We start from the raw sequence: 27024 nt of genomic DNA, 5'->3' as shown, positions 1-27024 counted from the left end.
GGCACCTGCCATGGGCATGACATCCATTTTTGGTCACAAGCATGGCACAGCCACATCAGCCATGGAGATGGAGACAACATCCATCAGAGGCACGGATGCAGCCACCATCACCACCACTACACGTGGCATCAGTGCCTCCTCCCTGGATGGCCTCCTGCCCTTGCAGCTGGGCCCTGAGGGGACACCTCAGCCCCCCCAACACTCAAACCAATTTAATCACAGCTAAAGGGGGAAGTTTCAACCCACATCCATCCCAAATGCTGAGCTGAGCTGGGGGTGCTGATGGGCCGCTGGCAGAGGGGTTCCCCTGCTGTTCCTGGAACTGTCCCCTGCTCTGGCACTGGCAGGTGGCAGTGGGACGCTGGGGCTGAGCCGTGGTGGCACTTTGCGTGCTCCCACCCATGTGCCGAGAGCCGCCCGGCTCTGCTCCGGTGCGGGAGCGGCTGCGGCGGGGAGGGGGACCGGGCTGGGGGGCGGGAGGTGCGGGGGGCGGAGGGGCCGAGCCCAGCGCGCTCCAGTGCTGCTGTCTGACATGATTTTGCTGATGGCGATTGGGAACGGGTTCGCTGCTCTCGCCGGTCGGATTCTCTCTTTCCTCCCGGCTTTCCTGCCTCCTCCGCTTGGATGGGCACGCGGACGGGACGCGGGGAGACGTCTCCCCTCGCTCTTCGCAGGCTCCGCTTCCAGCACGGCTCCTGCGAGCGGAGCCCCGGATGGAGGCAGAGATCCCACCCCGGTGCACACCGGGGGCAGCCCCTGCGCCGGCGGCGTGCGCGGCGAGGCCGCTGCCGTCCCCCGGGGTCACGGGAGCTGCCCGAAGCAGGTCACCCTCATTAGCCCCATTTCAGATGGGGAAACTGAGACCGGGAGCAGCGCAGTGACTCTTCATGGCACGCAGGGTCCGGCCCCGGCGAACTCGCCCCTCCCAAAAGGCGGTCGCCGATTGCTGCTGTTGGGACAGTCGTGGCTAAATCGCGCCAGAGCGAGAGCGAAAATAGTCCCCTAGTGCTCAGCGCAACCCAGAAGTATGAGGTTACATAAGCGGCACCACACCTGCCGTGAGCAACGCGGGACCCACGCACCCATCCACTCACCCGCTCCCGCCGCCGTCCCCTTAACCCTTCGTGTGCGGCACAGACAGGTTCGGGAATGGCCTGGGGAAAGGCCCAGGGGAGAAGGAGGTGCTGCAGGGTTGCCTGACTATGTGCTGAGTGCTGCAGGTCTGGCACTCAACCCCACGGTTTGGGTGCCACAAGGGTAGAGCTGGAGAAGCTCTACCAGAGCAGGATCCCTTTTTCTTGTGAGCGGGGTCTCACCCCATGGACTTGGCTGGGTTTAAATTGGGGTCCTGGTGCCAGGAAAGCCAGAGTGGGATGGAGTCAATTCACTGGTGGCTGAGCCCCTGGAATATTTGTTCCTAAGAGAGGAGTGGCCTTGACCAGGGCTGTTTCTGTTGTGGCAGCGGTGGAGGTCACAGAACATCCCCTAAAAATCCTCTCCCCACACTGTGACAGGAGCAGATGCAGCTCTGTTCACAGCTGGCTGGTGCACAGACCCTCACCCTCAGTACCTACTGGCCCAGCTCCTGGCGATGGGAAGCAGTGAGGCAGGAGGGCCAGAGCTGCCTTTGGTTCCTGGTTGGTGCCAGGTCTGGACTCAGTGCCAGGAGCTGCACCTGTCAGGGCAATGCTGGGGGACAGGTCCAGCGGGGCTGGATCCAGCCCGGCACAGGTGGCACCAGTGGTAGAGGAAGGAAAAGGCCACCAGGAAGGTGGCTGACACTTGCTACCGTCCAAAACTTCTCCTCCTGGCCCAGCCTCGCTGCCAAATCTTTGTGATCAGGGCCAGGGCAGATGGCAGGGCCCTGCCAACCTGTGGCAGCACTGAAGTGGCCACCGCTGGCACGGCTCTGCTGCCAGGATTAGCGCAGCCGGCCCCTGGCTGGCCCGGAGGTGAGCAGGAATTCCGGATGACACCATCGCGCCTTAATCACTGTTTGCTCTCCCTCGAGCCCCACCCAGCGAGAGGGGAACCTTCTGCCAGCATCGTAGGTCCCACACCCAGAGTCCCTCACCCCAGCTCGGGGACCACCGCCAGAGCTGTGACAGTGACAGCAGCCCCGAGCTGGCACAGCTGGACCCTGCGGTGTCTCTGCCGTGGGCTCCCTGCCAGGGGCACTGCCAGGCGCCTGCCGTGACTCAGTTTCCCATCTGGAATGGCTGGCCTGCCCAGCAGCGAGTGGGTCACGGGGTGACCCCACAGGCAGGGGCCACAACATTGATGACCCCACATCTCGTCCTCAGGTGCTGGCATGGGGGTGTGCCCCATGGCAGCCCCCAGCTTCAGGACTGGGCTGGAGTCGTGTCCCTCAGTCCCTGGGCTGGATGGGGATCCTGTTCCCCAGTCCTAGGGCTGGATGAGGGTCCCTCCATACTGGGCTGGGGGTGGAGGAAGCAGTGGGGGCTGGGGGCGGGAGGAATGCAGCCACCGAGCCTTATTATTGTGTCCCCTGGGCTGTGGGAGTGATCCAAGGGGGCACCCCCTGCTCAGGGGCTGGGTCCCGTTGCCTTGTCCTCTCCATGGTGTCAGTGTCACCCTTCCTCCCAACCCTGCTGCTGAAAGCCCCTCACTGGTGTAGGATGAAGATCCCTCAGCTGTGCCAAACCAAACAGGGCAGTGCCCTCAGACCACGGGGATGAGATGTGGTTTTGCCAGCTGTGCCAGTCCTGGCAGTCAGTGGGATCAGGCATGGTGCTGGGCACGTGGCCCTGCTGCAGAGCTGTGAGTCACTGCGCCTTGGTGCTGCTTAGGCAAAGGCTGGCACGGGCTGGGGCATGGGGCTATGGGGCCAGGGGTAATGGGGCTGTGGAAAATGGCTGTGGTGTGGGGCTTTGGGGACATGGGATTGTGCTATGAGGCTGTGGGGCCGTGGGGCTGTGATGTGGGGCTGTGGGGCTGTGGTGTGGGGCTGTGATGTTCAGGGGCCATGGCATGGGGCTGTGGGGTCATGGGACCTTGGGTGAAGGGTGGGTGTCATTTGGGCACACTATGAGTCTAAAGCAGAGCATGGAGAAGGGGGAAACTGAGGCAGCATTAGGGTGCACCCCTGAGTCCTGCGGCTCGTGTGGGGCTGTCCCTGTCACCGCCCGCAGCCGGGGGCTGAGGGGCAGCAGGGCCCGGTGTAACCGGAGCCCCCGGGATGGTCTGACCCGCTCACGGCTCACTTAACGCCTGCTCGGTGCTTATGCAAGAGCTGCTGCCGTGTGGCTCTAAGGGACACCCAACGCCGCGGCAATTACCTGGCCCCTAATCAGCAGCGACGCAGGATAACGAGGCTAATTGGAGCCGTGGCTAGCAGAGCTGCCGGGGGAGGAACATTCTGTCTCCTCCTGCACCCCGAGGGGTGTCCCAAGCAATTAGTGATTGCTGAGCCTTCATTAGGGACTGGGGGGGGGGGAGGGGAACCATGGTCGGGCTGGACCCCACCGTGCCCCGGGCAGCGGCTGTGGGTGTGCACTGAGGTGGAGCACGGCAACCCCATCCCTGCCTGCATCCCCATCCCTGCCTGTATCCCTGTCCATGCCTGTATCTCCATCCCTTCCTACATCCCCATCCCTGTCTGCATCTCCATTTCTCTGCATCCCCATTCCTTCCTGCATCACCATCCCTGTCTGCATCCCTGTCCCTGTCTGCATCCCCATCCCCTTCCCCATCCCTGCATCCCCACCCCGCACTCCCGTGGTGAAGTCATGCTCCAAGTAGGTCAGTGGGCCGTGGTGTTGGGTGACCGTGGGCGGCTGCAGCCCCTGGGGGGCTTTGCTCCCTTTATCCCTGGTTGCCCTGCCCCTTGGCCGAGACCACCCCCCTGCTCACCCCACTGGGCTCTGTGGTCCTCGGGGAGGGGTCACAGAGTGTGCCAGCGCTCACTCCAGCATCTCCCTGGCCCAGACTGCAGACCCCTGACTCACCTCATTGCACAAATGATGCCCAAATTGGCATTTGAAGGAGGGTCTTGGGCCCCCCATGCCTCCCCCTCCCTTCCAGGTGCCCCGGGGGCTCAGCCCGGCAGCGTGGAGTGCAGGGGGCTCCCCGGGCAGCTCCTGCCGGTGCTCGCCCCCGGCTCGGGTGGCGCAGCCTCCGCTCAGCACTGTCCCGGGCACCGCGCGGCGCTGCCGAATCTCCAGCGTAATAATTAGGAGATAAACAGGAAAGAGGAAAGGGGCAGATTTCATATTCCGCCCCGATCCCCCTGGGAGAGATAAAAGCGGAGTGGGGGGACTCGAGGGGGCTTTTTTCCCACTTGTTTCTGCTGAATCAAACATTTTTCCTCCTGCTTAGAAGATTTCCTGACTCCCCGCGTTCCCCCCGCTCCTGCCTTAATGAGGTTTTGCTGTAAAAGTCTCCGAGCCTCAACCATGGCCTTGAGTTAATCTCCAGGCACCTTCAAAGCTGGGTTGTTCCTGCCGCCCCCCCTCCCCAGCCCCTCCTTTACCTCCATCTTTTTGAACTTCCCAGCCACAAAATTGCTGAGTTTCATGTGATGCTGCTTCTCCCGTGCCCAGCGGCAAGCACGGGGGTCCCAGGGCAGATGGGGGCACTTGGCAGTGACATGGTCCCTAGGGCTGGGGCAGGGATGTGGGATGGTCCCTTCCAGGTGGAAAAGCCACCTGCCTTTGGAGGGAACCTCCAATTTGGGGTGAAAAGGGTGTATTTGGAGACCTTCTTTTGCCCTCAAATTGGAATATTGTAGAAATACTGCATAAAGATAGCCCGTGGCCACCATCTTGGTGGCCCTGTCTTTACCATCAATAGTGAGGCTCTGGGGGCTGGTGACACTGGGGCATCACACTGTGGAGCAGGCAGAGGATGTGGCAGGATGTGCAGGTAGGTGCTCATTGGGTGCCAGGAGCATCCTCCCTCCTGGGCTCAACTGGGGATGACTGTGGGACCCCAGGCTGGGGCTGGTGGCATGAAAATGGTGCTGGTCAAGGTCCTGTCCTGGCTGCCCACTCAGCACTCTTACATGGAAGCAGCTGCTCTCTGGCGAAGGGACTTGGAAGCTGCATGGCCCCTCGCTGGCATCCCTGCTGCCAGGACAGACTCTGGTCCTCAGAGCATCCATTCATCCCTGCTGCGGGGCTCTGGGCGCCCCACCCTCCCCATCACCTGTGTGGGTGCCCAGCCCTGACCACAGTGGCTCCAAAGCCCTGGGAATGGGAGGAGCAGGAGCGGGGCTGACAGCACCTGAGCTGCTCGAGTGTAGGGTGCTGCCCTGTCCCACCCATGCTGGAGCCATCGGACACCACTGCGCTCCCTCCTCCTGCCCCCGGTGCCCTGGGCTGCCCGTGGTGCCCGTACCTGGGCGTCCCGTTCCAGAGCCGATCTAGAGGCTTTAGTGCAAGTTAAGCCCAGCAATCCCTTAATTCCGGGGACCAAAATAGGAGAGATCAGTAGGTCAGTGGGAAAAGCTCTTGGCCAAAGTTAACACGTTAATGCAGAGAGAAGGCGAGGTAAAGAGCAGGGAAGAGGAAAGTGCCCAGAAATCTGCTGCTGGCCCGCGCCCGTTCCCGGGCTCTGGTCACTTTGCATCCTGCTGTTTTGGGGATGCTAAGCACTGGTGGCCCAGGTAAACTTGGCAGCTCTCGGTCTGGTGCAATTTTGGGAAGGAAGAGGGGTTTCTCCCCTCTCACTAAACACCCCAAGCGCAGCACTCGCACCCCGGAGGCGATCCCGATGTGTTAAATCCCGCTCTCCAGAGGCGAAAGGTTGCGCATTAACGCCTGCACCGCTGAGCGGCCCTAATTAGGGCTTGGCAGGCGCCTGCTTTGGCCCCGTAAGCACCTTTTTGGCTGCTGCTCTGGAAAAAGCCGTGCCAGAGGGCTTAGCTTTTAATACAGCCAAAGCCCAGGTGAGCCACCCACCGCCGCCCAGCACCAATGGGCCGGTGCTAGCCCTGGCTGAGGGGTTCAGCTCTGGTTATGGGTCCCAACTCCATTCTGTGGCCTCCAGGGGCTTCATCTGGTGGTCCCACACAAGACCCCCAGCCCTGTAGTGCCAGTGCTGCTGCCGGTGCAGCCCAGCAGGAGCCTCCCAGGGCCTTTCCCTGTATCCCAGCCACTTTCCCTTGGGGTTGGGTGCTTTTGGGCAATAATATCGCTATGGGAGCAGTTTCCTTAAATCCATCTTTGTTACCACAAGCAGCTTAGCACCAGAAACTCTCTTCCTCTCTGTTCTTTTAATACGATCCCAGCTTAGCAAAGCCCCGGGCTTAGCCACTGCCCCTGCAGTGCAAGTGAGGAGAGGAGAATTAAATAATATGAAAGGAGAAAACAAAGGGCTCTGCCTGATTTAAGCAGCTGGAGGGGGGGTGGCAGCAACCCAGCCCTGCCTCAGGGGAGCCACTGGGGTTACCTGAGGAAGGGGACGCTCGGTGGGATGATACAGGGTGGGGCCACTCTGGGATGCCTTTTTTTTTTACAGGTCAATGGGTCAGGGATGCTCTGATGTTCTCAGCCATTGCTCCTGATGACAGATCCCAAGGGAGACAGGGTGCCTCAAGTACCTCACTATGCTTCCTGGTCACACATATTTCCGTTTTCTAGAGTTTTTCCATCTTGGACTCTGCTAGAACCAGTGAACGGCTCTGGAGAACTCGGTGCCCTTTGCAGAGGCAGCATCACACCAAGACATGGGCCTTCACCACGTTTCCCACCCCACCAGACCGGGATGGTGCTCCTTGGCTGCCGGGCAGACGCCGCTCTCGCGCTGTGCCCACGGGCTGGGGGTTCCTGCTCACTCCTGGCTCCCAGCTGGCTCCCATGGCTGCCACCGTGGCTCACCTTGGACTCCGCTCCCGGCACAGCCCAGCGCCTGGCTGGGTTGCTGGGGAGACGGGCTGGTTTATTTACCATCGGGTCTGCGATAAGGAGTGTGAAAGAAGAGGAGGAGCACATGGTGTCCAATGTGCCTGACCCACTTTTCCATCGCCCGGGCATTGCTCGCCCTCGGCGATCGGATTACAGCGACTGCAGAGCCGCCGGGGCTCGGGGCGTCCTTCCTTCCGAACCGCGTTTGCTTTGGGCTGGTTGGGAGCAGAGGAAAAGCATCCCCGGGCACCAGGAGTGGACGCCTCGGCGGGGACGGAAACCCGCGCGGGAGCTCCACGGGCCGCTCCCTGCGCCCGTCCTTGGCCGTGGTCGCGGCGCGGCCCCCGCCGGCGCTGGCACAGTGGCCCAGATCTGCCATTCCGCATGGCTACCCCGCTGTCCCCGGGGCCGGGGCCGGGGCCGGCAGGCAGGGCGCTCGCTCGGCGCCTCGCGCGCCCGCCCGCTAATCCGACATGACTCTTCCATTAGAGACGAGATGCCGGCAAAGAGCTTTTCGGTGTAGGAATTAACTCCTTCTCCCGCCCTGCAGCTCCCTGACCTGGAGCCGTCGGTTCCCGCTCCCGTTGCCTGTGTGGCTTGGGGTCTGCGGGATTGGGGGGGCGTCCCCCTGTTGTCACCCCCAGCCTGGTGGTGGGCTGGTTCCCCCGGGGGACTCGGCTAAGCCCTTACGCGTGCATGTCCCATCCTCCTCCTGTGAGAGGCACTGAGGTGGCAGAGGGTGCTGGAGAGGGGCTGCATGGATCCCCTGGGTGGCAGGAGGGGCCCCAGCCCAGTCCCTGTCCCTGGCTGCAGCACAGCCGCTTCCCTTATCGATCTTCTCTTGTTGTTAATTATCGGCTCCAATCGAGCCTCATCAGAGCCGGCTCCCTGCTAAAACCCTGTGGTGGGTTTGCCCATTCCTCCCCTGCCCTGAGATGCTGGGGTTGCTGAAGAGCACATGAGACCCAAAGGGGAACTTGGGGAGCTGGGGGAGGGCGGGATTTGGGGTGCATGTCCTGGCATGTCCAGGTGCTGCTCCCTAAGCAGGGGGACCTGGGACACCGTGGGAACTGAAGGAGGGGAAGAGCCCAAGCCAGCAGCCAGCACATGGAACCCCTGAATGGCACAAATGTCCCAGAGCAGTGGTACCAGCATATTACATGTGACACTGGGGGACAGCAAGGGTGGATCTGGCAGAAAAGGAGGTCAAAACAGTGCAGGGTTCACTCTCCAGGACCAACCACTGCCCCAAAGACAGCCACCTTCCCATACAGGAGCAGAGCTGTCCCTCATGTCCCTATACCCCAGGAACTATTCAAAGGCAGTGACAGCAGTCCCCAGTCCCCTGCTCCATGGACAAGCCCCAGCATCCTTCCAGAAGGGAAGTAAAACTGATCCTGCCTAGTGCTGAGCCCCATGGGAAGCACCCACACTCTGCCTCCTTGTGCTGCTCCATTGGATGAAGAGAAGGATGGGCACTCGTGTCCCCTGGCCACCCTTCCCATCAGTGTGCTCAGAGCTAGGCTCTGTCCCTGGATAGAGTCAGGAGCCCACTGATATCCCAGTCTCTTGCCTGAGGTTCTGGAAAATACCCCAGACAGAGGACTCATCCCCAGGATACAGAGGGGAAACTGAGGCACGGAGTGAGGAGGGGACATTCACCATGATGGCTCTGCAGAGGTGGTGGCTCTGAGGCATTGCTGGAACCACAAGGGTGCTCGAGCCCTGTCCCTGCCATGGTGGGCTCTGCTGCCCTTGGGGCTCCAGTTAAGGGGACTTCAGAGGCAGCCACTGCCCAGCAGCCCCCAAAGCTGCTGCAGAGCAGGCAGGGAGTGCTCAGGAAGGGCTCCAGCCAAGGTGGCCAGAGAGGGGCTGTGGAAGGGCTGCTGTCCCCTGATGTTCTCACCATCTGCAGAGATCTCTGATGTTCTCACCATCACCTCCCCCACCACTACAGTGTCACTGGTCTGGCGCTGGGCTGGGTCGATACAGATCAGGATCCTGTGTAACTCTGGCTGTGAGCACCTGGCTCACAGGGGGGATGTCCCAATGGAGAGCTGACCTGGATCCCAGCCACCTGACTGTCACCTCTCATGCCTCTGCATTGCCTTGGGACAAGGGTCTCTAGCAAGGAAACAGCCCTGCAACAGCCAGAGAGGACAGGACTGGGGACAGTTGCTGTCCCCGTCCCTCGTAGTGATGCCAGGACAGCCCAGCCAAGGTGGGCACTTGAGGCCCCTCTGTGGTGCTTTGGGACTCAGAGTGGGGGACATCCACTAAAGCCAGTTTGGGAGGTTACTCTGGAGACCCACACATGGCACCAAGGGTCTCCTGATCACCCCAGAGCAGAGAGATGCCCAAAAGGACACGACCTCTCCTCTCACTCTGGGCAGAGGCCAAAACGTCCCTTGATTATTTTTGAGGGACTCTTTGGCTGCAAATCAGGATGTCATCACTCTTCCTCCACACCAAACAGCTCAGACTCCATGGCAGGGTGGGGTTGCAGTGGCAGTGGAGGAAACCATGCCCAAAATCCCAGTGCAGAGCCCCCCATGAAATATTCAGGCGGCTCTGCGCAATTCCCACCTTGCTGCTGTCGAAAGCACCATGAATATTGCAGGTGGGCATTAAAGTTTCAGGGCTGCCATGTTTCAGGACACTGTGACCATGGGAAGTCCCTCTGCTGGGACATGTCACACCTTCGCCAGGCTCCAGTGACCTCTTTCTCTCTGGTTTACCCCAAAAACTGGTGGTGGTGATGGACTGTGTTCCTGAAGTCCTGTGAGAGCAAACCAACATGAAGCTCCTTACTGTGTCCCCAGAATGGATTGCTCAGTTCAGGGAAGAGTTGCAGGAGGTCCTGCAGGACTGTGGAAAAGCAGATGTCATGGTCACTCCTCCCAAAGGCTCAGCCACGGTCCCCACTCCCCTGACAGCAGCATGGCCCCACCCCTGTGTGGCCCTTGCAGGCATGGAAGAACTCCCTGAGCATCTCTGAGGGTTTCATCCTCCATGTCATGAGCTTTCCAGGTCAGTCCTCACCAGAAGAGACCATTCCCTTCTCATCCACCTGCTCTCATAACTTGGCTCTTCCCGTGTTTATATAACAGCGACGTCTCCTGTGGACTGGGGAGAGAATTGGCCGGGGAGAAATAATGAGGATAATTCAAGTCATTTGGGAAGATGAGGTTTTCGAGGTGCCCAGCGTCTTCCACCTTTTACATGTTGTCTCTAATCATCCGCAATCTCAGATGGCCATTGATGGAGCTCGTTGCTGTGGTGACAGATGAATAGCCCTGGGATTGTACCATGCCAAAAAAGTGCTGTCCTTTCCATCAAAACAACAACAACAACAAAAATATCATTTTGTTCAGGAAATTAAGCAGTTTGCAACCAAATAGCAGAGTCTGAAAAGGCTCCTGCATGTCCCTTCCTCCCGGCCCCCGCGGCTGTGTTTGGTTTGTCAGGAACATGCCCAGAGCCCCGGAGGGTCCTTTGTGTGTGCCAGACAAGGAGAAGGTGGTAATTGCAAGGGGGTTTCTAACCCACTGAGCCTTTTAAAAGGATTTGATGCCCCCCTACACCTCTCTGCTCACCCAGATATGTGTCACACAGGCAGGGAGCACAGGGCTGGGGGCTGGCACCGCACTAGGTTAATGTGTTAGCTGTGCACAGCCAGGATCCAGGGGACAGGGAAGTGTGGATGACCAGATACCAGGCAGGGTGTCAAGGCTCAGGTCCTGCTCATTTCCCAGGGAAGCAGCAATTCTCAGTGGTGAGAGCCAGCATGGGGCACCTGAGCTGCAGAGAAGTGTGGCCAAGGCCAGACAAGAAGCACAGGGCTCCTGCCATTTTCAGCCTCTGTGGTTTTCCATATAAACTCTCTCCCAGGCAATAGGACCAGAGCCCAGTTTTCCTTCCTCCCCAGATGTTTGGAAAGGCATCTGGAGGGAGATGGAAGTGGCTGGGGTGGCTACTGGAGATGCTGCTCTCGAGCTGTGCCATAGGATGTGGGTAGAACAGCCCTTGGGGACAAGGCTGCCACGCTGGGAAAGGGAGGCTTTGGGGTCTGCCCAGCCAGGGATTGACCCTGGCTGTGAGTTTGACCCTCCCAGTACTGGAACCGCACTGCCATGCCTCAAGCTGAACACTGTGGGTGTTTGTATAATCCCAGACTGGCTTGGATTGGGAGGGACCTTAAAGTTCATCCAGTCCCACACCCTCCCATGGGCAGGAACACCTTCCTCTATGCCATGTTAATCCAAGTCCTGTCCAGCCTGGCCTTGGACACTTCCAGGGATCCAGGGGCAGCCACAGCTGTTCTGGGCACCCTGTGCCAGCGCCACTGGATCACTGCATTGTGACACAGCGTATTGTCCATGTGTAACCCCTGTTACTGCTCTGGGCTGTATTTTGAGCCAAAGCTCTGCTCACTGCTGGCATCTTTGCTGCTCCCAAACACCAGTCACCAGTCATGGAATCACAGAATTATAAAATCCTGGAATATTCTGAGTGAGAGAAGACTAACAAGGATCATCAGCCCAGCCCCTGTTCCTGCCCAGACACCCCAACAATCCCACCCTGAGCATCCCTGAGAGCGGTGTCCAAACGCTCCTGGAGCTCTGGCAGCCTTGGGGCCGGGACCATTCCCTGGGGAGCCTGGGCAGTGCCCAGCACCCTCGGGGGAAAGAAGAACCTTTCCCTGAGCTCCAGCCCAAGCCCTGACACAGCTCCAGCCCTTGCTGGGCTCCTGTCCCTGTCCCAGAGCAGAGCTCAGCCCCTGCCCCTCTGCCTCCCCTCGGGAGGAGCTGCAGCCCCCGAGGAGTCTCCCCTCAGTCTCCTCTGCTCCAGCAGAACAAACCGAGTGAGAGGGATGGTGTAATTCGGAGCTGTGTGACTTCAACATCCATCCTGCAAGAGCGTAAGAAGCCATAAACATGCACAGGGAGAGTGCCCAGCTGGCAGTCTGGGGGATCCCTGGGGAGCAGCAGGGTCAGAGCCAGCCCGCCCCCCCCCCCCCCTTCCTTCCTTGGGGAAAAGGAGGGATGGGCATACGGAGAAAAAACATTTTAGATGACCTGAGGAGGAGAAATGCGCTAAGTTCCAGCAGCTCCAGCCCCTCGTCAGGCGAGAGCCCCGGGCAGTGCTATGCCAGCCGTCCCCAACGCCCTCCACCCTCCCTGGGCTCAGAGAGAGCCAGATGGAGGCACATCTTGGCTACACGGAGAACGCGGCAGTGAAGCGGGCTGGGGAGATTAACTCCACGGGGAAAACAAGCTCAGCAGCCGCCGCGGAGCTCAGGACTCCTGTGTGTGTGTGTGTGCGTGTCTGTGTGTGTGTGAGCACATGTGTGTGCTCCGAACACGCACGGACACGCATGTACAGAGGGAACGAGGCACTTGTATGTGTTTGTATTTTTGCGAGTGTTTGACAGAGGTGGTGAGCCCGCGCCTCGCCTCGGAGGGGCAGCCAGGTATTGGCGATGTGGCATCATCCTTTAATTGCTCTGCTTTGATAACAGTGATAATTGGCTGGAAATCGATACTGTTTTGCTCCTGTTGCTCCCATCCTGTCTCACCCAGCCTCCCCTCCCTTCCAGGACGCCGTCGTGCTCTCTTTAGAGGGTGACATTTAAAGGCTCTGCCACAGCCATTAGATAACCCAGGCGGAGAAGATGCTGTGGAGAGGGCTGATGCCGGCAGGGATGGAGGCAGCTCCGCTCTCCTCTCCCACGGCTCGAGGACAGATGGAGACGATACTCCAGCAATGTGTCCTGGTGCTGTGGGAGTCACAGGAGTGGGGGGCCGGTGGATTTGGGAGTGAGGCAAGAGTGGAGAGGGGAAGGGACAAACCCAGGCTGTGTCTGCCACAACTCCCTCTGGCTTTGGCTCTGAGAATTGTGCCGGAGCATCACGGGAAAATGTGTATTAATATCACACTGCCCGGCCTGGCCTGCTCTGCGTGCCCCTAGTCTCCCAGCACAGTGTCCCCAGCTCCTGCCACGCTGCTCCAGCCACAGGTGGGCTCTCAGAGCCCCCAGGGTCAGGAACCTCCTGGATCCCTTGCAACTGTCCTAAGAGTTACCCCTGTGCCCAGCCAGAGCTGCTGGGGGTTTTTCCCCCAAAAAAGTGCCCTGATCCCTAAAGCTGAAGGGCCTGGGGAGAAGGACAGCAGCACCAGAGTGTGCCTGATGGAGCCCCAGGAGCCAGAGGCTCATTGGGCTGGAGCTGGCAGCACCAAGGGCCCCGGTTTGCCATAGCCAAGGAACCCTCCTTAGCCAAGGGAGCCTTGTTAGCTGAGAGACCCTTATTAACAAAGTAGGGTACAGGGACCCCCTCTCCAGGGCTGGCTGGAGCATGGGGCTGGCAGTGAGTGAGGGGTGCCTGTGAGGCTGAAGGTGTGGGTGTGAGTTGCCTGTGCCCTCACCTTCCACGGGCACCTCTATGCCCATGCCTCTCCAGTTACCTGTGCACACATTTTCCCTGGTAATCCATGCACCTTCCCAGGGCACCTGTGTATTCACCACCCTCATGTACACGTGTGTCAACCTCTATGAGAACCTGCATGACCCCTCTCTGTGGGTACCTGTGCACCCGCTGTCCCTGGGTACCTGTGTGCTCACCATTCCTGGGTACCTGTGCTTTCACCTTCCCCAGGTACCTGTGTGCCCACCATTTGTGGGTACCTGTGCACCTACCATCCCTGCACACCCACCCTTTGTGGGTACCCGTGCACCCACCCTCCCCAGGTACCTGCATCCACCATCCCTGTGGTCCCACCTTCTCTGGCTACCCGTGCCCACGTCCGTGGGTTCCTGGTGCCACCTGGTGGCCGCGCGGCACCGGCCACGGCCCGGGGTGCCCGGGGTGGGCCACGGGAAATGCCCTAACCTGTCCCCGCAGGAACCTTTGCCCTGCCCCAAAGGCTTCCCCAAGGAGAGCCCGAGAGCGGAGCGCGGCCCGCGCCTTTCCTCAAACCAAAACCGGGCCGAACCCTGCGCCCCAGCCTGCCAGAGCTCAGGACAAAGCTCTTTGCAGTCTCCCTGAGTGGGGAGGTGGTGGGGAGACTCCCGAGGAGAGCTTGGCCTCGTGACTTCCCGGAGGTTTTGCTGCTCGGTGTTCCCCAGCACAGCTGGGAGTGGGTGTTTTCTCCTGTGGGGTCTGTCCCGGGGAACCCCATAGTGATGGCAGTGGGGAGGACTGGATCCCCGTCACGGGCTTGGAGGAGAGTCCTGGACCCCTGGCATGGACACACAGACTTGGAGGGGAGTCCTGGATGCAGGGCTGGGCAGAGCTCAGAAGGGAATTGGGCCCATGACTCAGCTGGGCCAAAGCTTTGATTGAATAACCCCTCACATCATCCAGTGCTTGGTGAAGAGCAACAGAACAGTTTGTAGCCAGGAACCCGTTCCACCTGGAGACCCCTGGAACATCTCACCCATCCACACCGTGGATGGTGTATAGCCCCAGACCCCAAAGGGTCCCAGGGCTGGGGGTCCCAGCCCCTCTCCTACTGCTGGGGTAGAGCTGGCTGCATCCCACCCCTATGGATGGTGTGTGAGCAGAGTGCTGTCCACTCTCTCCCCCAGCAGTTACAGCCATGTCCCCAGTCCTCTGCCTGACCGCTGAAGCTCCTGCAGCATCCCAGCCTCTACAGCCATGCAATATCTGTGTCCCAGGCCCTATGGCTTAAGGCACAGGGGTCTCACCCCCCTTCCTACAGCCTGGGTCTGATTGTGACCCAGTTCCCCAGCACTGGGGGCTCCCAGACCCTCTCTCTACAGGGGAGTCTGGCTGTGCCCCACCCCATATACTCACATGAGGGTCTCAGCCCGCTCAGCTATAGATGAAGCACATCTATAACCCCACCCCTATAGCCAAGGGGGTCAGAGCTCCCTCCCCTATAGTCAGGGCACACGTATACCCCAGAGCCTATAACCAGAGACTCACAGCCCTCGCCTCTGCTGCTGAAGCACACCTATACCCCAGCCCCCTCCCCTGTGTGCCAGTCCCTATGGCCGGGGGAGGCAGGTGTCACAGCCCTCTCCGCTATTCCCGAAGCACGCCTGTCCTCTTGTTCTCGCAACCTGGGGGATCACAGCCCCCTCCCCTATTGCTGGAGCACACCCACACCCCAGCCCCCTCCCCTACGCCCCCGCCCCTGTACCCGGGGTTGTCACAGCCCCCGTCCTATCCCCGGCTCACACCGACACCTCCCGGCCCCGTCCCAGGCCTCACGTCCCCCCCCGTCCCGTCCCCCCGTCCCGGGCCCTCCCCGGGGGAGGCGCTCGGGGCCCGCGCCCGCCATGTTTCCCGGCAGCGCTCCCTGCCCGCCGCCCGCCTGAGCCTCCCGGGGCCGGCCCGGCCCGGCCCGGGGCCGCCCGCCCTCCTCCGCCGCCGGTGAGTGGGGCCCGGCGAGCGGGGCCCGGCCCCGGGCTCCCGCTCCGCGCAGGCCGCGGAGCCTCGGCCTCGATTAGCGCCGCGGGCCGGGAGCGGGGCGCGGGGCCCGGCCGCGGGGGGCGGGGGCGGCGGGCCGGGGCCAGCCGCGGTAGGGGCGAGCGGGTGGGTGGGGGTCTCTCCTCGGCCCGGCTGGAGGTCCGGGCCGGCCGGGCACGGCGGGGGCCGCGGGTCGGCCCATCCGGCCGGCCGGGCCGTGCGGCGCTCGGGGAGGGCTGAGCCCGCGGCCCCTTCTCTCTGCAGGGACGCTCGATCGACAGCAGCTCCCGAAGGTTTGTCCGTGTGGCAGCGGACACCAGCCGGGACCCTCGAGGGATCCACGGCTGCCGGGGCTGCCCTGGCTGCGAGTGCCCGAGGAGAGGCCGGTTCGGGCCGGCAGGATCCCGGTGTGGCGATGGGAGCGCTGGTCTGATCTCTGTGAGGGACCCCCGGGTGCGGAGACGAGACCCGCATCCCCCAGCCGAGGACGAGGAGGGATAAACCAGAGGTGATCCAGTTCCGTCCCACGGGAGCGCTCCTGGCAAGGGTAATGTTTTCGTGTTCGTCTTGTTTATTCCCTCGGTGAAGCAAGTTTTGTAGGACCAAGAAGGGAAGCGGCAGAGCTGGCTGGGAGGTGGTGGGTACTTCGTGCATCCCACAAAGGCAGCACTGCTGGGACCTACTGGTACCAACGCCGTGGCTTTGTGCCCGAGCTGGAGCCACCCGCACCCACCATGGTCCTGCACACATCCTCTCCCCATATTCTGTGTCAGAGCTGGACTGGCTGCAGCCACGTTGTCCACACACATTGGAATTGTGTGTGGTTTTTGTTTGTGCCTCATGGTTTTCATTTGGAGCACTGCGGTGGGTTTGGCCCTGTAAATGCTGCACCGTATGTGGCTGGAAGGGGCCAGTTCCCGGGGTTGGAAGTAACTGCATGTGATCCAGGGAGAAATTATTAAGATTAAATTTAAAATTAGGTTTCATCGTGTCAGCTGTTTTCCCTGGGAAGGTGTTCTGGAATTGCATCTTACTGCTGGAAGGAAAACCTTATCCTTGTTTCCAGCCTAACCATGCTAACGTTCCCCTTACCCACGTATGTCAGAACAGAGCGTCAATGGCTTCTTTTTACGTTGCTTGAGTCATCTTCCTGAGCATTAAAAAACTAAACCAGCCTCGAAATGAAAACCAAAATGCGACTGACTGGGCCTGCACTGGGTGTTTGAGGTGTGGGTGTTCACAGGGGGTATCAGTAGTGCTGCGGGGACACATTTTGTACTGGTGGAGAGTGGATTGTTCGGGTTTGATATGCCTGTGTGTCACCAGGAGTTTAGGGAGCCTCGTGGTGCAGGAGGGAGAGCTGGGAGCCAGTTCCTGTTACCTTCCAGTCTGGCTCTGGGCAGCTCCTGGCTGCTGAGCTCTGGGTGGCTTAGGGCCTTAGGACATGGATTTTAGGAGCTCCAAGTGCTCAGGGGCCTGGGGTCGTGTTGCTTTGCACGTGCAGGAACTGGGCTCTCTTGGGATCCTTTGTGCTCCTTCCTGATCAGCTGCAGCACACAATGCCCAAGTGCTCTGGCCCTCACAGCTGTCCTGGGTTTATTTTTGACTCCTGATTGTAGCTCGGTGCCTCAGAGGAGTGAGGATGGCTCAGGAGACGAACCAGACGCAGGTGCCTCTGCTGTGTACCACGGGCTGCGGGTTCTATGGCAGCCCCCGGACCAACGGGATGTGCTCCGTGTGCTATAAGGAGTTCCTGCAGAGGCAGCAGAGCAGTGACCGGATAAGCCCTCCAGGTAGAGGTTTTCTGGAAATCTGTCTTAAATGGGTGTCTGAATACAAACTGTGTTCAGCAATTGCGATGGAGCATGGTGCTGGTACTTGGCCATCAGCAGATATACCCCCTCTTAGAAAAATCATCTTTCCATGGATATCCAAGGCTCTAAATCAAGGACCCAAGCTCTCAAGCACTTCTGTTCCCTGTCAGGAGAGTCACTTGTTTTCTTCCCAATCTTATCAGTTTGTGAAGCCCCATCCCAGCCAGTACCTTCCAGTAAACTGTAAAATTTCACATCTGCTAATGGTGATCCCAGCTTTCAGCTATTTCCTGCTCCCTAATTAGGTGCTGACTACTGGGAACCATGGCAAAGCCCCACAATTAAATTTTATTTGGCCTATTTGTATAATATTCTTATCTTAACAGTGTGATATCTGAACGTCATGACTTACAAGGTTTATTTCCTGCATTTGGGATGGGAGCAGGGGAAGGATGCTCTCTGCAACATCAGCAGGGATTTCTTGTCCTGGGGGTTTGTGCAGATGCCCCATGTACAGAGTAAGAAATGCCTCTAAGAGTGCTTCCACAATTTATTCCTGAGGGGTAATCATGGCTTCCCTTGAGTCACCCGCACAAAATATGCTCAGGAACATGACTTTTCCTGACAAAGAGTTTGCCTAAGACTCCAGCTTAGATCCTCAGCTGACACAAACCCACAGGTGTCTGTTGAAGCCATTTTCTTTCAGCAGAGGAGGATCTGGTTCTTACACCTTGGAGAAATTACAAAGTGCTATTGGGTTCAAAATTCAGACCGCTCTGGTGTCCCACAGAGTCCCATACACAAATTTGGAGAGGAGAGTGTAGGAATAGGGACATGGGAGTGATTCCAACAGGGGTGTGCCCTCCCAGCTCCAGTAGGGAACAGGAGCATAAAGCCTGCTGGAAAGTGCTTGTTCTGCTTTTTCCTTGGCTATCAGGCACCTGAGGAACTTGCTGATACTTCTCAGAGACTTGACCAAGCCTGCTCTTGTCTCATAGCACCCAGTGGTCCCAGCAGCAGCCCCATGGCCTCTGAGGTGATCACAGGACAGTGTGCAGAGGGAGACTCCACACCTGAGGATGCGAAAGCCAGGTAGGGGCAGAGTCTGGAGGGGAGGGGATCTAAACCCTGCTAAAATCCAGCTCTGGGGCACAAGGGACAGGCTGTCATCCTTTACATGGCCAGTCTGTAAACAGGCTGGGCTGTTTACAGTCTGCAGTATGACTCTGGTTTATTTGGAAGATTGAGATGTCCCTGTTGCTGCTGATGTCTGATGTGTAGATTGAGGTACTGGAGGGTTGGTAATAAATTAAGTGGCATTTTGGTTCTCCTGGAGCCAGTGCACCTTGTCTGTCCCTGGCTCTGTTCAACTTTCCATTTCTGCTCAGTCCCAAGCAGTGGGATTTTTGGGGTTTTCCTGTGCAGGGCCAAGAACTGGACTTGGAAGGATCACGAGGATCATGAACTCGGAATGTCCCGTGATTCTAAGTGAAAGCAAATGCTGGTGACCCAGTCTGGAAGCTGTGACAGCAGGATTAGAGACCTTGGGCCTGTTTGATAGGAAGGAGGACAGAGCTGCACTGAGCTCTACCATCCCATTACAGCCCTGACTCATAACTGTGATTCCCTGCCCCTGGACTTGTTTAGATGGGCTCTTGCTTTGCCTTTGAGATATAATTGGGTGGTAAAGGAAACTGAGATCATCACAGATTCATTCCATTTATGTCTATAAAGAACTTTGATCCCAGATCTCAAGGGGAATTGACCTGCTGTGCTCCTGACCTACTTTTGAATATAAGGAAATAAACTTTATGGGCTGAAGGTCTCTCCCACATAACCATCCATCAAATGAAGATAGTTGTGTTTTCTCTTTTTGTTTGTCTGCTGCACATGCTCCCAGCGCTCAGACTCCTGTGACCCATCAGATGACAGCCATGAGCATATCCAGAGAGGAAACTAGCAATGAGACAGAGGAATTCAGCAAGACAGACGAAGCATCATCAGCTTCTTCCTCATCAGGTAGGGTGGTTGGTTTGTCCTTTGCACAGGTCTGAGTGACACTGAGCTCAGGAGTCCATTTGAGCAGCAGGGACAGCTGCTGACCCTGGGGTGTGTCCCCTCCTGGCAGTAAAGGCACACCTGAGAGCTGAGGAGGAAACTCTTGTTTTGGTGACAAGGAGGAGAGCAAATACTGTGCTTGAGGGCAGGCCAATAGAGATTGCTCTGTGGGCTGAGGGCTGAGTGGCTGCCAACCCTCGAGTGGCTGGCAGGAGGATAATCTTCCATGACGCCTCTCGCAGCAAATGGCAGCAAGCCCGGAGCGTCCCACGGCCTGACGCGGCTCTGCTGGCGGCCCTCCCCTCCTGCCAGCTCCCGAGGGGGTGGAAGGGAGACGGATCCATTGGAGGCTTGGAGAGAGGAGACTCGTTTGTGACAGTGCTTGGGAGTAGTGGAGGCCTGCTGTTGTCACCCCGTGTGATGGGGGCACCTGTCCCTCGGGGGGTGTTACACAGTGGGTGCCCTGATGTGATTGAGGAGCAGCAGAGTCATTGCCCAGTGTGGTACATCCTCCAGCTGATGCCATAAGCAGGTGATCTGCATGCAGACACCCTCCTTTGCTCAGCTGACAGCTTGCTTGCATCGAAAGCTTAAAAAACCCAAGAGCTATTGGTTGCTAAAAAGCCGGGTTCTAGTCACCACACATGGCTGGGCATTTTGGGTTTGGTAATCCCTTGCCTGCAAGCCCGGGAGACAATTTACAACAGGTAGGTGAGAGGCTATTGAAAACAGGCTTGGGAGAGCCTGTCCCTTTCATCTGCCTGTGTAGTTTTTAGGAGGCTGTTTATGGTCTGCTCCACAAAGCTGTCTCTGTTTTGTCTCCTCAGAGCAGCCTGCACCGCAGGTGCTCCAACGAGCAGTTGGAGCTCCTCCCTCCTGTTGACTTCTCTAACCTGCTTAGGTACTGGAGGAAATCCTGCTAAGCATCAGTGACCTTTAACAATCTGGCTTTGAGAGCTCAGTTTTCCCTTTGGTAGATTAGAGGCAGTGATGGATATCTGTGTAAAGCATTCTAAGACCTACATATGGGGAACACTTACATAAGAGTCAGCAAAAATAATTAGTAGTACTTACAAGGGGTTAACTTTTTTTCTCCCTGTGAAGATAAACTGTGGGCTCAGCTGACAGCTGTGCTGCTGTACAGCGGCTGAGCTGTAGTGACTATCCAGTCACTATCCAGTGGCCACTCCAGCTTTGGATTTAAGGCATTTGAAACAGAGAGAAAGCTGTGAGGTGGAGATCTCTGAGGAACAAGGCAAATCTCTGGGGTATGTCTGCCAGAGCAGTGTACACATGGAGAGTCACTAGAGCCTCAAGCAGCTCATGTAATAAAATTAACATTTGGTTTATCAAGAAGGGCAGCAAAACTCTTGCCTCTGTGTCAGGTACCCTGCTTGAGATATCCCAGAACACGGCTGAGGGCAAGACGGCTTCGGAAAAACCGAAACCGAAGAAGAATCGTTGCTTCACCTGCCGGAAGAAGATTGGGCTGACTGGTGAGTGCCTGGCTCTGGGAAAACTTCCCTATTCCCTAAGCAGTCCAGAGTGAGAGCCCTGTGAGCACAGTGCTGTGGTGCTGCTGGGTTTGGAGGGCCAGAGGCTGGAGCTTCCCCCCAAATCCATCCTGGAGCTGTGGTGCTGCAGGAGAGGAGGGGGGACAGCTCCGACCTGCAATAGCACTGGCTGAGGCAGCAGCTTGGGGAACATCCCACTCACTGCCAGGATCCTGGCAGCCCTTTGGGAGCAGGATTGGATGTGGCAGCACCTCTTGGTTGATTCTGCTTCTTGGCAAAAGCTGCTGTAGAGGAAGGCAGAGCTCGCTGTGGATTGGAATCCACTCCCAGTCAGGTCTGTGGTAAAGCTTTCATAACAGTGACATAAACTGAGCTAGACCCAAATGGAAAATCCCTCTGCAGGACTCATCCCATTTGTTAATGCTGCTTGATTTCCACTGTTAACTTCCTAAGAGCAGGATGGCTCTCAGCATGCAGCCTGTAAAGCTGGAGAGAGAAGTGCTGGGATGGTGTCAGGGCACTGCCATCAGTGGGGAAAATGGCTCCTGGAAAGTGAAGCAACTAAGTGGGCTGTGGTTTGTTAATAAAAACATCATTCTCCTAAATTATCTCTGGGATTTAGTGCTTCCCTTACAAAAGTTAAATCTGGAGCTGTGCAGGTTATGCTGTTCTGGCACAGCACTTGCTTCTGTAGCCTGCTTGGTACATCCAGCATCTGGGGACTGGCTGTTTTCATGGATATAAGAAGCTTTGGCAAAGTCCATACTGGGAAGTTTGAACCTGAGCTTGCCTGAAAATCCATGTGCACTATCCTAGAATAGGGGTGGGTTTATAAAGCTGGGGTTGGGCCAGGTACTCTGTGTGCAGCTCTCAGGTTGCAAAGGACTGTTTTCCGGGATGAGTGTTTCTTTAAGAGCTTTAAACTGTGAAGAGTTCTCTTTAGGATTCAACTTACAGAGAACTCCTGTGAATTCAGGGCATTTAGGATAAAATGAGTTTTCACAACCAGGACTAAACTGGCACCTTGGAGCAAGGCATTTGTGGCCTTTACAGTCTGTAGCTGGAAAAACATGAAGGGACAGAGCATGATTCCCTGGCAGTGAGATTCCCTGCTGTCCTGCAGGACGTCCCCTGCTTGCTCCCTGCCTTGGTTTTCCAGTGTGCTGTGTTAAAAATGGTAGCACTCTGAGCATTGCCCCTGAGTGAAGTGACTAAACTGGGAATTTTGAAGCCTAAGTAGCTCAAACATGATCCTAACATGTTGACAGCTCTGCTGCTTGCTGCTGGTCAGTCCAGCTGCTGCTGTGTGACCCTGGGGAGCTGGACTGGCTCTGAGGGCTCAGCTCCAGCTCAGGCTGCCTGGGGAGCGTGGTCAGGATTAGCAGTCTGGCACTCTGCAGTGCCTGGCATGTCCCTTGTCCCCAGGGAACATGGACAGCAGCTGCTCTGCGAGCATTTCCTACCGTGTGACAGCTGGGGCTGCCCAAAGCATGCGAAGCTCCTGAGCCAGAGGAAAGCAAAGAACCGCCCACGGTCTTCCCCAAATGAAGAGTCCCTTTGGCCTGTGGGGGACAGCGAGCCCCCCTCCCTTGCCCCTCTCTGTGACTTGGTGGCATTTCCTGTCACGGCAGGAAGGAGCCAGGCCTTGCCGCCTTCCTGCCCGGCTGGACGGGACCTGATGTGGCTTTGTCCCTGCTCTTCCTCCCCTCAGGCTTCGACTGCCGCTGCGGGAACCTGTTCTGTGCCATTCACCGGTACTCTGACATGCACGCCTGCCCCTATGACTACAAGGCAGAAGCTGCCGAGAAGATCCGCAAGGAAAACCCCATTGTTATCGCTGAGAAGATCCAGAAATTGTGAAGGGGTCTGAGCAGATCGAACTGCAGCCAGACTGCCTGGTGCTCCTCCCCTTCTTCCCAGCCTTCCTCCTCCTCCTCCCAGCCCCTGCGGCGGTGTGAGGGTGACTCCAGCGGCGCACACGAACCCGGCACCTGGACATGGGGACTCCTCGCACCTCTGGCAGTTGGTGTTCCTCCTCTCCCCTCCTGCCTGTTCAACAGCCACAGCTCAGCTGATGTGTTCTCAACCAGCTTCTCAAAGGAAAAGGACCATCCTGCCCCACTGCTCCAGCATTAAGACATTCAGACTTGCCTCTTGCTGGGCGGTTTGCATGGCGTGAGCGGCCGGGTCTGCTGGGCAGCCTTTCCCTTCCCGGCAGCTCTGAGTCCTGCAAACCACCCAGGACTTGTGGCCACAGTCCCTGAGGAGCTGCTGGACTCTGTTCCCTCTGCCTGTAATCCCGGGAGCTGGGGGATCCTGGCAGCCAGGCTGCCGTCTGCTCCCCGGGAGGTGTTTGCTCTCAGATGCAGAAAAGTTGATTCTGTAGTTCCAACACCCCAGACCCCTCTCCCCACCCTCTGTTGACGCAGTTGGAGAAGCACCAAGGGGGTTGAGCAGCGATGCTGGCACAGGGAAGTTATTTTGTGGCTATCTACGTGGGCCAGGTAGAACCTTCCAGGAGGTTCTGCTTGCTGCCTTGTGCCTCTCTCCACAGGGAGGGAGCCAAGGACATACCTGCTCCAGCCTCTTGCTTCAGCACTCTGGATAACCCCAGCTGCTTTTCCAGCAAGGTGTGTGTCCCTCAGTGCTGCCTGTGCCTGCTCTCCTTTCCTGTCTTTCCCCTTTCTCATCTCCCTTCTCTCTCCCTGCCTTCTGCCTTACATGAGTCACTCTCATCAGGGTTGTGCACAAAGCTCAGGTCCCCACACCTCTGCTTCTGGACCTGTCCCTGCATCCAGGTGACAGTGGGGTCTCCTCCTCCCATGTGGGCCATGCTGGTAACTGGGGAGAGCTTGGGGAGCCCACCCAGCTGCCCTCCTCTGCCTCCTCCCTCCCTGTGGGATGAGAGGCAGGGTCTGTTCCCCAGGAGATGCTCTGCAATCCAGACAGAGGGAACTGGGGCACAGGGAAAGTCACAAGGAGGGTCCCAGGGTGCCCAGAAGTCCAGGCAGGGCCTCAGAAGCACCCATGGAGAGACGTGGGGGGAGGTGCTTGGAGGGCTCTGGGCTCACTGAGAGATTCAGAATTCCCTGAGGAGCTGGAAGGCCCAGGGAGGGCTCAGGGAAGGCAGAAGGAAAACCTTGGGGTACAGTGAACATGCTCAGAGGCCTCAAGCACCCCAAAAGGAGCTTGGGAGGCTCTGGGGGTGCACACACACACACAGGAAGGGAGGTGCAGGAAAAGCCAAATGCCATCACAGTACCACTCCATAAAGAGCACCTGGAGGTCTCTTTTGGGAGGACCTGGGGCTCAGGGATGCAGCACAAGGCAGGCAAAGGCTCCTGGGGCACAGCCACAGCCACTTCCATGCCTGGGGATGCCTGCGAACACCCGGAGTGGGGCTGTGGCCACGAGGCTTTGGCTCTCACAAGCAGAGAAACCCGGATGTGTCCCTGGGGACAAGCAGCAGCCTCTGTCCCACTGCTGGCCATCCCACGCTTTGGAAGCGTTTCCCTTGGTGTTGGAGAGAGAGCTGCAGGGCCCAGCTGGGGAAATCACAGCAGCTCCTTCCTTCCAAGGGCTGTTTTCTTGCCCTGCTTGTGGAAGTTCTGTCCAGATGCTGGGGAGACCTTCTGAGTGTTAGGTTTTTCCAGTGTGCTCCAGCCAAAGCAGTGTGTGCTCTGTGCCAGCTGCCATCCTGTAGTGGTACTGGTAGCATCTGAACATACCAAACTGATGCAAACCTCCACTCCACCACAGAGAGGAGCAAGGCTGCCTCCTGCCAGTCTTTTCCTCAGGTTTTTCCTTTTGGATAACATTGACATTATGTCTGGAGCACACAAGTGGCTGCATGTGTTACCCCTGGACACACCTGGGCCATCAGCGCTGAGCTGGTGCGTGGCTAGGGTGGGTTTGCCACTGAGCTTTTAGCTGAGCATGATCCCTCTCTCAGGGGAAGCAGGAATTGCAGCCACCAGCCCCGAGGAAGTGCAGCAGCTCCCATGGCTCCGCTGGGAAAGCCCTCAGCCACCTGCTTCTCCAGCACTGTCCTTTTCCCTGTTCCTTCCTCCCTGTCCATGAGTGTAAATACAACACAGTCTAGTTTGCTTGGATGCTGTGGGTGCTCTGTTTCAGGCAGGGATGTGGGGGCACCACTTCTCTCTTGGGGTGGCTGTGGGGCTCTGTGCCTCAGTTTCCCTGTGGATGATCATTCACAGTACCTGGTGCTGGCCAGGGATCAAAGCAGCCTGGACCTTCACCCCCTGGATCTCAAATCCACCAGGGGTTGGACTGGGTGATCTCCAGAGGTCACTTCAACCCTGACAAGTCTGGGGTTTTGCATTCTGGCTGAGTAGGAAGCTCTGGCTGGGGTTTGAGGGGCTCTGAGGTTCTCCTGGGTTCTCCTTTGTCTGCTGTTACCTCTATGGGGCTGGAGCAGGAAAGGGAGTTTGGGACAGGCCCCCAAAGCCTTCCCCCCTCCCCATATCCATGTGGGGACATTCTGGCAGTGTTTAGCACCACAACTGACTTCAGCAAGGCTTTGGACACTGTCTCCTGTGACATCTCCGTAGGTAGACACAGGAAATGTGGGATAAATGGACTGGGGGGGGAGGGGGAGAGGGCCTGGCTGAATGCAGAGCTCAGAGGCTCCTGATAAGCACAGTAGAGTCCACCTGTGGTCAGCGCTGTCCCCAGGGATCGTCCAGCCTTGTTCCATTTGTGTAGCAATGACCTCCTGGAGGGATAGAATGGTTCCTGATCAGGTTTCACGATGATTCAGGCTGGGGGTAGTGACTGATTCACCTGAAGGCTGTGCTGCCATTCAGAGGGACCTTGAGGGGCTGGGTGAGAGCTGGGTGGGGTTAAACCTAAGGAGGTTCAACAAGGGCAAGGGTAGGGTCCTGCAGCCGGGGAGGAGCAACCCCAAGTGCCAGCACACGCTGGGAATGACCCTGGAGAGCAGCTCTGCAGAGGAGGACCTGGGGGTCCTGGTGGATGACAAACTGTCCCCGAGCCAGCAGAGTGTCCTGGGACCAGGGGGACAATGGGACCCTGGGGGACATCTGGGAAGAGCGTGGCCAGCAGGGCAGGGAGTGATCCTGCCCATCCACTCGGCCACAGTGGGGCACAGCTGGGGTGCTGTGTCCAGTTCTGGGACAAGAAGGACAAGGAACTACTGGAGAGGGTCCAGCAGAGGTCCCAAAGATGATTTGGGGTCTGGAGAATCTCTCTGATGAGGAGAGAACACGGGAGCTGGACTTGGTTAATCCAGAGAAAACTGAGAGTGTTGGATGTTGGTTTTTTTAAAAAAGAAAAAAAGATTGATATAAGATAGTGTAAAGGCATAAAAGCTCAGACGTTTTATTCGACAATTCGGAGAATAGACAGATGTACATGGCAGCCTTGCTTGATACAAAGAAAACACAGCTCCAGCTCCAGAGCCGTGACAAGGCTGGTCACTTAGTCCAGCTGACTTTGGGAATGTCGTAGTGCTCAGTCAGAGCATCCAGCTGCCTGTTGATCTCCACTCGCTGCTTGTCGGTTTCCAACGCTTTCTTCAGGACCCCCTCCATTTGTCGCTTCTCCTGCATCTTCTCGAAGGCTACCTGCGCCGGGGTCCACTTGTCCAGCCCGCACTTCTCCTCCTTGCTGCTCATGATCTGCTCCAGGATCTAAGCCTTGTCTTTTGCCGCCTTCTTTTTCCCTTTGGCGACCGCAGGGGACCACGCTCCATGATTTTTCTCAATTACACAGTCCCAAATCCATAGAAATACATCGGTTTTAATGTTCATTGCTCTCGAGTTGCATAATTCTTAGTATTTGGTTTCCTGTTCGATACGGATTTCCTGGCTTCTGATGTTAATTAGGTCTTCACTGCTGCATTTCTTTATCAGCCTTTTCCAGGTGTCTCCAGCCGTGCCAGGGGCAGGTCTGGAGTAGATGGTCGCTGATGTTTGCTGATGGTTCGGCAATGGCCCCTGGTGGCCGCTATCTCTCGTTATCTCTCGTGCTTCTCTCAGCCTCCTGAGATGCTGAACTCATCAGGCCTCACCTAGTGCAACAATGCCTTGGGGAGAAACTTCTCTTCCCCCGGGGCAGAAGCGAACGTGAAACGTGACTAAAGTTAGAAAATAAAAATTTTAAATTTGGTATGTTTTCCAACAAGAGGGGATCTCACCAATGCACATAAATATCTCCAACGTGAGTGCCAGACTCCTTTTAGTAGTGCAATGGCCATGAACTGAACAGCGAGAAGTCCCAGCTCAACATGAGGAAGAACTTTTTTATACTGAGGGTGGCAGAGCACTGCACAGCTGCCCAGGGAGGCGGTGGAGTC

At 57.7% G+C, this 27024-nt stretch overlaps 1 protein-coding gene and 1 pseudogene across 1 annotated transcript; one reads left to right on the top strand and one right to left on the bottom strand.

The window, feature by feature from the left end:
- The first annotated feature begins 15182 nt into the window (after positions 1-15182).
- On the top strand, positions 15183-25517 carry LOC134054560 (AN1-type zinc finger protein 5-like). Its single transcript, XM_062510426.1, has 7 exons — positions 15183-15265; positions 15566-15848; positions 16921-17094; positions 18114-18207; positions 19016-19134; positions 20559-20669; positions 22399-25517. Exons 3-7 carry the CDS (start codon positions 16944-16946, stop codon positions 22545-22547), a joined length of 624 nt encoding a protein of 207 aa, XP_062366410.1. The 5' UTR covers positions 15183-15265; positions 15566-15848; positions 16921-16943; the 3' UTR covers positions 22548-25517.
- A 101-nt stretch (positions 25518-25618) lies between these two features.
- Positions 25619-26841, bottom strand: LOC134054561 (protein FAM32A-like; annotated as a pseudogene).
- Positions 26842-27024: the final 183 nt, after the last annotated feature.

This window comes from Cinclus cinclus, chromosome 28 (assembly GCF_963662255.1).
Source record: "Cinclus cinclus chromosome 28, bCinCin1.1, whole genome shotgun sequence".
NCBI lineage: Eukaryota > Metazoa > Chordata > Aves > Passeriformes > Cinclidae > Cinclus > Cinclus cinclus.
Note: the sequence above shows the minus strand (reverse complement) of the source record. Positions and strands in the feature narration are given on the sequence as shown.